The sequence below is a fragment of the Arvicanthis niloticus genome, chromosome 20, assembly GCF_011762505.2.
Source record: "Arvicanthis niloticus isolate mArvNil1 chromosome 20, mArvNil1.pat.X, whole genome shotgun sequence".
Lineage (NCBI taxonomy): Eukaryota > Metazoa > Chordata > Mammalia > Rodentia > Muridae > Arvicanthis > Arvicanthis niloticus.
In genome coordinates, this window is record NC_047677.1 from 17,802,735 (window position 1) to 17,816,538 (window position 13,804).

The window sequence follows — 13,804 nt, forward strand, 5'->3', positions numbered from 1 at the left end:
CTTGGTTGTCCATCAAAATGTAAGTATAAAAATAATGGGGTGGTACAGCTCTATAATGTCAATATTCAGGAGGCTGAGGCAGGAGGAGAGCTGCAAGTTCAAGACCAGCCTGGCCTACATAGTGAGTCTTAGGAGAGCTGGGACTACGTATAATAAGACTTGACTCCAGTCAGTCCATGGCCAAAAAGTAAAACCCAAAATATATCATCCATGCAATGGAGAGGGGTAAATACTATTCAGCCATTAAAAGTAGTAGAGAGGACACCGACGCACGCCACCAGGTGAACGGGCGTCACAAACATGAGGCTGGCGAGCAAAGCCAAATATAAGAAGGTCACATGTCACATGATTCCATTTCTATGAACTGTCTGACATCCCCATAGAGACAGAAACCATGCTAGTGCTTGCCAGAGACTGGAGGGAAGGATTGGAGAGGGTACTGTAGAGGGGTGGGTTCTGTTTGTTTTTTAGCATGACAGAAAGTGGACATAGCCCTGCTTACTGGTCATGGAGCAGAGTGAATTTACTAAGCGCCCCTGTATTGTCCATTTCAATAGCTGACTTCATCTTAAGTGAGTTCTACCTTTAGAAGTCTCCTAAATCACCGAGTGATGTCTTGCTCGAGTACTGGTGTAAATTAGATGAGTTTTCGATACAGTTAGGATAAAGTTCCAATGACATACAGTTACGTTGCCTGATACAATGGCTCAGGCTCCGTGAGAGTCACCTGATTCATCCTTGTATCTGGAAGCACAGTGCTTATCCAGATTCAGGGATGCAGGGCTATTGCTGAGCATGTAAAGTAGACTTTGATATTGGGAGTGACAGGCCCTGTGAGAGAAGCCTCTTCCTTCCTCTGTTCTCAGGTATTAGGTTATTCTCCTAGCTCAGTTTGGGAGATTTCAGGCCCACAGTCAATTGTAAAGAGCATTACAGTGGGGATAGTGTTGCTTCAGTAGCAGCAGTAACTGCTCACACAAGAGCGATGGGAGCGGGTGTTAGCAGGATATTTCTGAAACAGGAAGAACACACAGCAGCTGACCTGGGGAGTTACCCTCCCCCATTTCCTCAGTGGCTATTTATAGTAAAACCTGCTTGTTAGCAGCCACAGATGCAAGGCTGCTTGCATGTGAGGCCCTTGATTCTGAAGGCAGGAATAGTGCATATTTAAAGATCCTGTGTATTTGATGTTAGATGCAGGGTAACTGTACATTCATTTATGTGTGCATACGCTGGTGTGGACGCATTCTTAGCTGGGCATTAAGTGAAGGAGAATGGGCGTTCAGTTCAGTATGTTCCCTGGATATTTTAGACAACTAGAGGTTGCACAATAAAAACTCAAACACTAAGAAAACATACAACTTGGAACCCTGGATTTTTCGGGAAATTTGGAAGTAACTAATACTTTTCAGAAGCAGAGCTTAAGAATACATCAACCGGCAGACGCACACTTTAGGGTCTTCTGTTTATTTTGAGACAGGGTCTCTATGTAGCCTACAACTTGCCGTGTGGACCAGGCTGACCTCAAACTCTGCCTCTGCCTTCCAAGTGCTGGGATTAAAGTCAGATGCTGCCAGGCTTGGCCAGACATACATTGTCACACTTCTTCCCAAGGATGGGAAGCCTCAGTATCTTTCTCAAATGTATTTATAAACCTCTCTTTTGGGCTAGTGAGATTGCTCAGTAGTTAAGAACACTGGCTGCTTTTCCAAAGCACTCTTTTTTTGGAACCCACATGGTGGACAACTACCCCTAACTCCAGATGCCCCCTTGGATACAAGGCAGGTATTTGGTGCCCAGACATATATTCAGACAAAACACTCATACATTAAAAAACAATGTTGAGTCTCTTTTTTACCCCGACTCTTAGATTTATAGCTTTTAATATTTTTTTTTATTACAACTTAAGGTAGTTTCTCTTAAAGTCAAATAAGCCCATCTTGAGGTGTAGATATTTTAGAGAACTTTGATCTGGGTTCCACCCACCTTCAACTGAGACAGGGCCATTACATCATTTTAAAGTATCTTAAGTGGTTTCTGTTGGGCTTGGGAACGTCAAAGCCTAGTTGCAAATGTTTTCCACAATGGTATTTTGAAATTCCCACAGTAAAATGTAAAATCAGATTTTTTTTTCTTCCTCATATTATAAAACGTTTACATTTCAAGTCTCTTATCCGAGTCTGCAATCAGTGTGACTGATCTGGGTTGTTCAGACCTGTTCCTTCTGTGTGACAGCTGCTGTCTCTCTTCCAGGGTTACTTCATGACAAGCTGGGCTCCTACGACGTGGCCTTTTACCTTGCGGGAATCCCTCCCTTCATCGGGGGTGTCGTGCTATGTTTAATCCCGTGGATCCATAGCAAGAAGCAGAAGGAGATTAGTAAAAATGGCGGAGGGGAGAAGATGGAGAAAATGCTGGAGAACCAGAACTCTCTACTGTCAGGCTCATCCGGAATCTTCAAAAAAGAATCCGACTCTATTATTTAATGCCATAAATACCTCCACCTGACTGGATTTGCTTTTGAATTTTAAGCCAGTTTTCCTTTTATATGAATTACAGATTTCTTATTTTTTTAATCATCCGTGGAATAGCACAAATGGGACATGAAACCTTTATTATTACAAGAACCATTTTCTCTCCCCAAATAGCTTTGAAGTTTCCACAAGTCAGGGGGAAGAGACCGTCACAGGCAAGCATGTCTGGAAATCAGAGCTACCAGTCCGGAGCAGCCTCGGAAGCCTCGGGCGCTGTGCGCTGTGAGCGGCACTGAGTGGTTCGCGCCACACCGGAAGCAGTTTTTTGCTCACTTGGTGTCTTTTGTTCCAGTGTGTTACTTTCTCCTTCATTTTGGAACTTTTTGCAAAATTTAAGCCTGGATCCTAAATAATAAGAGGCCAACCTAAACCTCGAGTGTGTTAAATGATTTCAGCTATGAAATTAGGAGATTCTCACACGCCGCAGTCACGGGGACGTCTTGGGAGCAGATGCCGGGGCTGCCGCTGGACACGGGAGTGGGAAGGGCCTCTTGGAGGCAGCCGACTGGTGTTTCTTCCACTAGCCTTTGTTCCCTGTGGTTTGTAGTGTGTTTTACTCCAGTAGCCAGAAACACCCCAAATTTCTGATTTTGTATAAACAATAAAGTGAAGTAGAATGTATAAAAGATATCCTGGCAATTTTAACAGAGTTTTTCTGACATCCGGGTTTATTAGCGCTGTGTTCGAGTGCTTTGTTGAGCGTGTTATCAGCTGGTGGAGTGGGACACGGACTGGAGATTCTATCCACTAGAAGAATGTCTGATAGAAATAATTGCTTAAACTGACTTACGGAACCAATGATTTTAAAATGTTAAATACGTTTATAAAAGCCAATTCCTAAATTTTCCAATTTTTTAAAGGAAAACTTTACATTTGGATGTACAGTCTTGTGATACCCTGAGGAGCCTGGTGGTGGGTCCTGCCCTCTCCTGCCTGTTGTGGAATCGCCTTACACAGACTGGGAGACCCCACTGTAACCAAGTGACACAGTGTCTCCACACAGTATGGACTGTGCTGCTCCTCTTTGACCGGAAAGTTAATGTGATATCTATCTGCATTACCTTATTAGTTCCCCACATTGTCCCCCATTTATGTCCCGATTATAGAAAGCAAGCTATTAGCTCTGAGGACTAAAATTAAAACCAAAGTTGGGCTATGAGCCATTACTCATTTATCAAAACAGGAACACACTCTTCTATCTTTGAAATTATATATTAGACCTTAAAGGTTAAAATGCAACATATACTTAAATCATTAGCCTAGATGACTGTTATCAGAGTTGAACGTAGCTTGCTTGTCCGTGTGAGAAGAATGTTATCTTTTCTCCAGCATTTGCAGGATCCTTCTGTTACTAAGTTATCTGGAAGGTGAAACTTAAATCGTATTATCTCACTACTCAGTATTCCCTTTCTGTCGCTTCTAAAAGGCTGTCAGTCCTCCCCTCTGTCCAGCTGTCGGATGGGCTACCTGGGGAGAATACAGACCTGTTCTTGCTGAGAGAGAGGGGAGAGGGGCTAGGAGTTGAAGGCTGGAAGCTTTTCCTCTTAATTACAGCTTTCTTACCTATTGTCGTGCAAGAGCTCACAGCCTAAATGCTAAGTGTACAAGTTATTTTAATGGGTTATGAATAATTGTAATTTATTTATTATTTATTTATTGTGAGGTGGAGTCTCTAAGTAGATCTGACTGGTCTTCAGCTCTAGTCTGTTGCTTCAGACCTGTGTTGGGATGCCGGGGTGTTCTGCCGTGTGTGTGTGTGTGTGTGTGTGTGTGTGTGTGTCCATAATTTTAATTTTGAAGACCCAAGCTGGCATGGAACTCACTATGTAGCCCAGGCTAGCCTCAAACTCACAAAGCTCTTTTAGGTGTTTTGAAACAGGCTCACTGTGTGGCCCAGCAAGGAGTTGGAACTTCAGAGTCTCCTGCTTCAGCTTGCCATGGGGAGGAGTCTCGGGAGTGTGCAGCCACACCCAGCTTCAACCTGCTGCCCAGTTGCTTTTCTGTTTTAAATTGAGGAGGGGTCTTTGGCAATTTGTTTGCTGTAAGTTCTCCTTCAGGAGGGGAAATATTTTAACCACATTGGCCTTTCTTGTTCTTTTCTTTCTTGTCTTAGATAAGGTTTTACTAAGTAGCCTGGCAGGCCTGGAGCTCACAAAGACATGCCAGCCTCAGCCTCCCGAGTGCTGGGGTTACAGGGTGCACCGCCATGAGGGCTCTCTCCCATGCGCTTACATTAAGCATCGAGAGAACAGTTGGAGCAGGATAGCATGGTCATGATCAAGCCTTTCACTGAGGACTTCCCTGTTACTCGTGAGGTGTGGCAACTGTCACACCTCAGTTGCCTGAGATACTCCATCACTGTTAGTGCTTTCAAAAGCTAAGGCAACGGAGAGTTGGAGAGTTGGCTCCACAGGTAAGAACATTACAGCTCTTAGCAAAGACCCGAGTTCAGTTTCCAGCAGTCACATGGCGGCTCTCAGCTGCCTGTAACTCCAGTTCCAGGACATCCCAATACTGTCTTCTGAGCTCCTGCATGCACGCGGCACTCGCAGGCATATGTGCACACATGTAAAAAGAAATATTTAAAAGTTAATTTAAAATATACAACTAAGATAAACAGACCTGCCATTAGAAAACATTAGAGCGAGGTTTATTGTTTGGGGGCGGCTACAGAGCAGCGTCAAGGCCTGTTCAAGGGTGGCTCTCTAAGCTGTGTCCTCACCTCGGGATTAATACAGATGTTGTTCTGCCTCTGATCTTACAGGAAGAAGTAGCTCTAAAATGGGAAGCTTACATATTAAAGAATTATATGTAGAGCAGGCTGGCCGGAAGTTTACAACCCTCCTGTCTCCACTGCTTAGATGGTTTCTGTTATTGTTGCTTGTTTGCTTTTTGTTTGTTTGTTTTTTGTTTTTGAGACTGGGTCCCTATGTAGCCTTGGCTGTCCTAGAACTCATTTTGTAGATCAGGCTGGCCTTTCTCACAGAGATCACCTGCCTCTGACTCTGCCTCCCCACTGCTGGGATTAATGCTGTAAACTACAATTCCTGGCCTCTGTCTCCCTGAGTGCTGAGTTACAGGGACAGAGGTTAACACGGCAGAGAGGTGCTGTTTCCAGAGAACAGGGAACATGACACTACATGACATGACATGACATGACATGACATGAGGTTTGTTTGACAAAATGCTTTCACCAAGTCTAACAGCAGCATGCGTGTTAACCCAGAAGTTCCCAACCTTAATTGTGATGTTTTAAAATGAATCTAATTATAGGTACCCTTCGGTTTCAGTGGGTTCTGGAAGAAGAGTGCTTCAGCATGAGGATCAGGAAGCAGCTTGCACATGATAGGGACTCTCAGCATAAAATAATGTCGAGAAACCATGTTAGATCCAAAATACCATGGGAAGGCTGGGAAAGGTTCAACGGTGTGTAACATTTGTCTGCATATCAGTAACTATAGACAACTTTATTTGTCAAGGTTTATTTTACTCATGTATTTGTGTGGTTCCCACAGGGGCCAGAATGGGGAATCACATCCCTTGGAGCTAGAATTACTGGTATTTATGAGTGGCTTGATATAGGTTCTGGGATCTGAACTCCAGTCCTTTATTTGAGTACTGAATGCTTTTCCTCCACTTGGAGACAGGGTCTCCCTATGTAGCCCTGGCTGGCCTAGAAATAACTGTGTAGACCAGGCTGGCCTCTTGCTCAAGATAGCTGTTTCCTCTGCCTTCCTTGAGCTGGGATTTAAGTAAGGTGTATGCCACCACACCTAGCTGCTGTAAGCACTCTTAACTGAGCCACCTACCATTAAGTGTTTAGATCTGTGTGAGCACAAAGTGTTTCTACTAAGGTCTTCCCTTAGGTGAAGGTGATTTCCATAATATAGTCTGCACTGCAATATTATCTCAAGGACCTAGGATTTGTTATTTTAACAATATAACAATATTTTGACCCCACACAGTTAGGTGCCTCTAAAAATCGGACCAAGAGATCAAGGTTTCTATTAAGCTTCATATCCCTTTCAAAATATTTTCTTTTTAATTATAAAAGATTTATTTTTGTGTGTATGGATGTTTTGTCTGCATGAGTCTATGTGTACATACGCATGCAGTGCCTGCAGAGGCCAGGAGGGGGCCTCATACCCATCAGTACTGGAGCTACAGGGGCTGTGAGCCACCCTGTGTGTGCTGGGAACAGAACTCTGGTCCTTTGTAAGGACCGTGTAACTGTTGAGCTGCTTCTCCAACCCTCAAAGACTTTTTTATTTTTAAATACATGTAACACAATGGGAATTGTGTATAACCAACAAAACCATACATGTGTTTTGTATATCTGGGAATTTTTGCCTATAAAGTTATTACTGAGTTCAAATACATGGAAGTATCTGATTGTTGTTAACACTTAATGATTTAAGTTTTGTTTACAAGAAAATGATCATCAAATCCAGCCTTTGTAATGAACATGGCCCCCACCAGAATAGCTTTAAAGAGAAAGTTCCTTCTCAGTATATCTAGCACATAGTAGGATGTTTAAAATTACTCATGGTTTGAGGATATGACATACTGGTAGGGTGCTCTCCCCACAGGCCAAATCCCCAGACTCATTTCAAGAGGTAAAAATGAACAAAAACAGTAACGGCACATAGAAGCTTTTAATTGGATTAGATTAAAGAGATATTTTGGACATTTGGGCTATTTAATTGTTTTTCAGTCAGATTTTGGAGTCATTGGTCTTAAAATTTGGATGAGTTACTTGTTCTTTTTTTTTTTTTTTTTGGTTTGTTTTGAAATTTGAAAAATAAATTCATTGGAAGTATCATTGTTCATCTTTTAGATTTGACACAGTCTAAAACTGCTGTGAGTGACAGTGTCAGTCTCCTGTCGGGTCCTCTCAGCATCATGCTATGACAGCATCAGACTCCCCTCCCCACAAAGCAAAACAGATGAGAACAGTGCCACCAAGATGTCCCAGTCCTCGGGGATCCAGATACCTGGAGGTCACCACGGGGGTGTGTGTGTGTGAGTGTGTGTGTGTGTGTGTGTGTGTGTGTGTGTGTGTGTCTTAGGTCAGTCCTGCTTTCCTTCACAGACTTTGCCTTGGCCATTTTATAAGAATGAAAAAATAACTCACAGCCGCTGCTGAGGATGCTGGGTTTACTGTTAGCCACCCTGAGCTATGGGGCCTCACTGATGGTGGTGTACAGGTCTCCAACAGCGGCTTCTGGCGAGCAGTTAGAGTGTCAAATAACGGAAGGCTGTAGAGGTGGCTCACCTCACCAAACACCTGTATGTTTCAAAAGTTCAAACTCTGTTAGCAAAACCTAATATTCCAAATATACCGAGTGCTTCAGGTGTGAGCTTTTCTCATTCCTTCCCTTTTCCCCTCCCTCCCTCCTTCCCTTCTTCCCCCTCTTCCTCCTCTTGCTCTCTCTCACTCTCTAATACAGAAGGTGCCAGCTTACCCCACAGCTGTATAAATATAGCTCCCTGTGAAAGAGTCATGCTGGGTTTGACCAACAGGTATTTTCCTAGTTTTGAGAAATCCTGTTTTCTTTTAAAATAATATAATTTATAATTGATTTTTTAAAAATGTGATTTATATATTTAATATAGATAACCAAAACCTTTTTAATGAAGAGTGTTTTGTACTTTGGAGAATATAGTCATTTTACTGTGGGGAAATGTGATATTCTCAGCAAATGCAATAAAATTTTTTTTAGCAAATTCCTGTAAGATCTTGTGATTGTATTTTCTGGGGCAGGGGAATTACTGAAATGAGCAATTTATCTTGAAGAAAAGTAAAGTGTTTGTGTTTTATGCTGAGTGTTTTCCAGTGTGTTTGGATATTGCCATTCCTCAGGGGAGGGAATGTCTCAGCATGGTCTCAGAGTTTAAAGCTTTAAGCCCTGTTCCTATAAGGGAGCATGTTCCTGTCACCATCGTTAAACTCACAGATTCAGCAGACTGAAGTTGGGTGGGTCTTTGCTTTTGGTCTGTCATTGGTGCCCTATCTTGGGTAGGTACATGTTTGTGAATCTCCCTGGGAAATGTTTTCGAGGAGCATGTGTAAGGTCCTTGCTGTGGGGGAGGAGACACGCAGTTGAAGCTAGGCTGTCTGCCGGTGCAGCATCCACCGGGGAGATGCCTGTGGGGCGTTCTTCCCCCAGTCTTATGAAATGGCATGGCTTGTTGTTGTAGTGGCAGTTGCAATGCTCCTGGTACGGGTGACATGGGTGTCTGTCTGCCACGTGGTGTGGTGTGGCAAGCCTCCTTGATGAATCTACTAGAGAGTATATGACAGTCTGTGGAAGTGTCACACACGGAATCTCAGTGATCCACCTGCCTCTGTCTCCCAAGTGCTGGGATTAAAGGCACTGTGTCCATCAGTCACGTGGTTCTGGGCAGTAAGCCTTGGAGCTGAGTCTGAGCTGCTTGCCCAGAAAGAACTTACCCACATAAAGGAGTGATAGAAAAAAAGACATGTGTGTGTGTTCCCTATGGTTGCCTCTGAACTGACAGAAGAATTAGAGAGGGAAGAGGGAGGGAGGGAGGGGGAGAGGACTGGCTTGCTATTTCTCATGGTTAGGGAGGTATTAGGGTACAAATTAGATCTGTGCAACACAGTGCCTCCTGGGATCCCAAGCCCTGGAACCTATAGGAAGAACTGGAGAGTGAGGAGGGGGATTGCAGGATAAATGTAACAGAGCCGGTCCCCAGGACTGGCCTTTAACAGAAGGCAAATCCATGGTCTGGCACACAAGCAGGGACCTTAATATAGATCAAGACAGAACACTGTGATAACTGGGGTGTTTTCTACCATGAACTGCTTGAACTAGGAAATATTTTAAAGCAAGAAATAAGATTCTCTCACACTCTGACTGTGACCATGGGGACAGAGAGAGTCAGTGTGAGTGCTGTGGACACAGAAAACAGTGGTCTAGCTACCCATTTCTCCTTGGAACAAAGGGTGCATAATTAGAGTGATATGAAGGAAACCAGACTCTGATGGACTAGCTCATGAGCCATTAATAGCATTTAGTTACTGACAGCTGAGATCCCATGGGCTGGAGGACACAGAGGAAAGAGTATTAGTAACAACTCTTTTCTATTGAAGGCGTCTCGGCTGCCAGGGGCCAATAGTCCATAAGTATCTCCAACCTTACACAATTCTCACACAAAGGAGATCACATCTTTGACTGTCCGCACTTGGTAAAACTCTTGCTTAAGCAAAGGCCATGCTGCATTCCTGACCTTGATCATAGCAGCCAATCTCTTCCCATTTTCCTTTGGAGCTGTTTTCCAAATTAGCCAATTGGGAGTAGACTGTGAAGTTGAACCTCAGCCAATGAGAAACTGCCAAGCTCTCCAAAGCAGTTCTTTCAGACAAAGGCCGTCTTGGCTGTGTGTACTGCTTGCTGGCCTGGTTTGGACCATGGTGCCCCCTTTTTACAAAAAGTAATTACCTTGCATCTTTCCTTCTCCTCCTCCTCCTCCTCCTCTTCCTCCTCCTCCTCCTCCTCCTCCTCCTCCTCCTCCTCCTCCTCCTCCTCCTCCTCCTCCTCCTCCTTCCCCTTCCCCTTCCCTTCCTCCTCCTCCCCCTCCTCCTCCTCCTCCTCCTCCTCCCCTTCCCCTTCCCCTTCCCCTTCCCCTTTCCCTTCCCCTTCCTCCTCCTCCTTCTCCTCCTTCCCCTCCTTCCCCTCCTTCCCCTCCTTCCCCTTCCCCTTCCCCTTCCCCTTCCCCTTCCCCTTCCCCTTCCCCTTCCCCTTCCCCTTCCCCTTCCCCTTCCCCTTCCCCTTCCCCTTCCCCTTCCCCTTCCCCTTCCCCTTCCCCTTCCCCTTCCCCTTCCCCTTCCCCTTCCCCTTCCCCTTCCCCTTCCTCCTCCTCCTCCTCCTCCTCCTCCTCCTCCTCCTCCTCTTCTTCATCTGTGTGTTTCTTTGTGTGACACTGACACTATTCCTTTCTAACAACAGGAATTCCGGGGAGAAGTGGACACGCATAGGCAGTGGCCGATGCTCATTTTGCTGCAGATGAGATTGCTTGCAGGGGAGTTAAGAAGGCAATTGGTCAGCAGAGACCTAGGAACTGTCACTGGGCTTTGGTGGTGATGCCAAGCCCCATGGTGGGATTTGGTCTTTACAGGGCAGGAGAGACTCTAACAGATTAGGATGGTTTAGATTGGTGTGTAAATTGGGTTCACAAAGTGCTAAAGAAGTAAAAGAGAAATGGGAAAAGGAAAAGAGCAGGTGAAGGCCCCAAGTCACTAGAAAGGAAAAATGAGGCGATTTGTGAGGCTCTGGAGTCTCTAAAGAACAGAAATCCATAGCCAAACTCAGTGCTTGTGAGACATGGGAACGTTCAAAGCTGGCGCAAACATTCAATGCAGGTAAAACTGGCAGAGCTGTTCAGTGACGACACTAAGTATGTCCCAGAGGTGGAAGTTGTTTCTGCGTCCAGGGTCCCCTCAGCAGCCGTGTAGCCAGGGGCAGCAGGTAGCCACAGCTTGGGCCAAGAGGCTGTGAAACTCAGGGGTCCTATGTGGGCATAGAGGTGAGAGCACAGGGTGCTTTCCTTTGGACCTGGGCTGGTCGGAGCCACAGAGCAATTCCAGCTCCATCAGCTGGTGGAGCGGGGAAAGCACATGGAAGCCCTGTGGCGAGCACCAAGACTGAAGGGGCAAGACGGCTGTGGAGAATGCCTGTGGGTCTAAAGCAGAGCTCCAGCTCATGCCCCTGTACCCAGCATTAATTTTTATATAATGTTATTATATTTACATCATCTCTGTCCCTCTTCCCATGCTCACCTTCAGGCCCCTAAATTTATGACCTCTTCTTCTATAATTAGTATTATTGCATCCCAACATTAATTTTTTGAGGAGACGTTGGTACAAGCAATGGAATCTTGCTGTGTTGCAGTGGACCTTGCTGGCATTTCTCTTACCGTTGTAGCTCCTGGCTCCCAAGAGCAACTGGAACGGTGAGTGGTGGGCCTGCCACCATCCTGTTCACTGTTTCCCGCAAGCTTTCAGATCCTAGGGGATACACTGACAGTGCCTGAGTGTTTCATTGACTTAGAAAAACATCAGGAAGATGGGCACAGACAGAACAGTTCACGCTGTGTGCAAGAGCTCTTGACAACTGCATGGCTGGAGAAAGAAAGCACAGACTCCTCCCTCCCCCAACGTGGCGAATGAGAACCCTCCAGCAGCTGGTGCCTGTTAGTGTAAACACAACAGCGGTTAAAAGAAGGCTTTCTGTGTGGGCAAAAGAAGATGCTCCCAGAAGCTATAAGATTATGAAATGAAAACCCAGTGCCAGAGGTGGGCTGCCTCCCTACAAGCTGTCTGTCAGCCAGAGGGTATTGCCACTGCTGCTGGTTCTCAGAACTGTAATTTTACAGAAGTGGATGTTACCCGATTTCACAATAGTTCATAAAGCTCTATTAGGTCTTTAAATTTGATAAGCCTTTTGATGAAGAAGGCAGATTTAGAAATAGCTATGGAAATAAAATGGGCGGGGCTTAGTGATCTATTGAGAAGATAGACAGAAGGAAGCATCAGGGTGGGGACAGCATGTGGTACCCACCATGGGAGGGGGAGGAGGTTTCCAGAAGATGAGGTGAGCTTGATTTGAGGCAAGAAAGATATTGATATTGATATTCCTATCATACTCCTATACAAATAGTTTGCCCAAGTTGGACCTCAGTACACAGGCAGGAGCGTGTGGCTCGACTCCAGCTTTTAGTGCACACCTAGCCAACCCTGCCATGTCCTTTATACGCCTTTTATTTCAAAGTTTCTCAAGACACCTTCCCCAAGACCTGAGTTAGAGTAGCTGCCCTTAGATCATAGCTTCGGCATTTCTCTTTAATGTGGTTAAGTTACTAAGCTATATAACTGTAATAGTTTAAGGCCAGTCTTCCCTATCACCTGTAAACTCTATGAAGGTAGTGTAAGGCCCCCACGAATGGAAGATCTCACCCAAACCTCGGGAATTCGCGGCCACCCATTAACTGCCAGACACCGAACTTGATGTAATCAGCAAGAGGCATATTTTAATCAGTATACTGAGGTCAAGACCTGTAGCCCACACAGGGCAATGGGGTCTGACCCTGGGGCTTTGGAGACAGAGAGAATTTAAAGCCCAAAACCACAACTCAGGCGGGGGGGAGGGGGGGACCACAACCCAGGGGGAGTAAGGGAGGGCTATTGGAGAGCACCTGTGGAAAGTCCCAGCCCATTATTCAGTTTGTGACAGGGTACAAGGAACAGGCTATTCTCTAAGAGCCTATACGTAATCAGCCAAGTTCCTGGTATTCAGGATGTATGGGCACGCTGAGAACTCCCAACTCAAACTCTCCTGGTATCCAGGGTGCACAACTCAAACTCTCCTGGTATCCAGGGTGCACGGGCCTGCCTCCCAACTTAAACTCTTCTGGTATCCGTAGCACTCGGTCACGCTGACCTGAACTCCCAGCTCTGAACTCCTATCTCATCTAATTTGTTAAAAGATTTTTAACTCTTTCAGTAGCAACTCCGTGCCTCCTTTGTCGCCTGGCACAGCCTGGCCTGCAGACAGCGTCCTCACCTGTCTCTGTAATTTGTACTAACCGTTGTAACCATTGCTTTCTTTTGACGTACACTCTTGTTCAATGTAATGGTCAACTTACCTTCAAAAACCCATATGAAACATGATCTTCTCTAGAACATTCTAAATCCCTCCCAAGTGGAGTCGGTCCCATCCTTCCATCCTGGTGGCTCTTTGTTTATGTTGGTCTCAGCTCTACCTGAGCACAAACCCCGTAACCAATAATTAGATTACACAAAGTGCTCATCCAGCACCTGGGAGGCACTTGGTTTGATCCACAGTGCTGCCAAAGAAAAATTGACTGATATATATTACTTCAACTAAAATAAATCTCAGGCTACTCTCTCGCCAGAATGCCACAATCTAGTTTTTCCTTTTGCTTTTTGAGATGGTTTTCTTATGTAGCCAGCAAATTCATGATTCTTTTCCCTCAGTCTCCCAAATCTTGGGGTTTGGTAGAGGCCTCTAAGCTGGGCAACTTTGAAGGTCTTGCTATCAGTCACCACCGTGATGTTCTATAGATATCCATTGGGGGGAAAAAAAACAAAAAAAACAAGGCACACCTTAGAAACCAACTAGAACAGGTGTTGTGATAGACTAATCGAGATTCGTGGAGAATGAAGACTCAGACGGAGATGGAGACTTGGGAACTGGTGAGAGCCACTTCTGAGGTAAACTGGGAAG

General features: G+C 45.2%; 1 protein-coding gene across 1 annotated transcript in view; it reads left to right on the forward strand.

Moving 5' to 3' along the window:
* Slc16a10 (solute carrier family 16 member 10) overlaps window positions 1–3,164 on the forward strand; it is a 99,041-nt gene extending 95,877 nt beyond the window's left edge. Inside the window, exon 6 of the mRNA XM_034524968.2 lies at window positions 2,254–3,164. Coding sequence (XP_034380859.1) covers window positions 2,254–2,486 — 233 coding nt within the window. The 3' untranslated portion in view covers window positions 2,487–3,164. The remainder of the gene's footprint in view (window positions 1–2,253) is intronic.
* The last annotated feature ends 10,640 nt before the right edge of the window (window positions 3,165–13,804 follow it).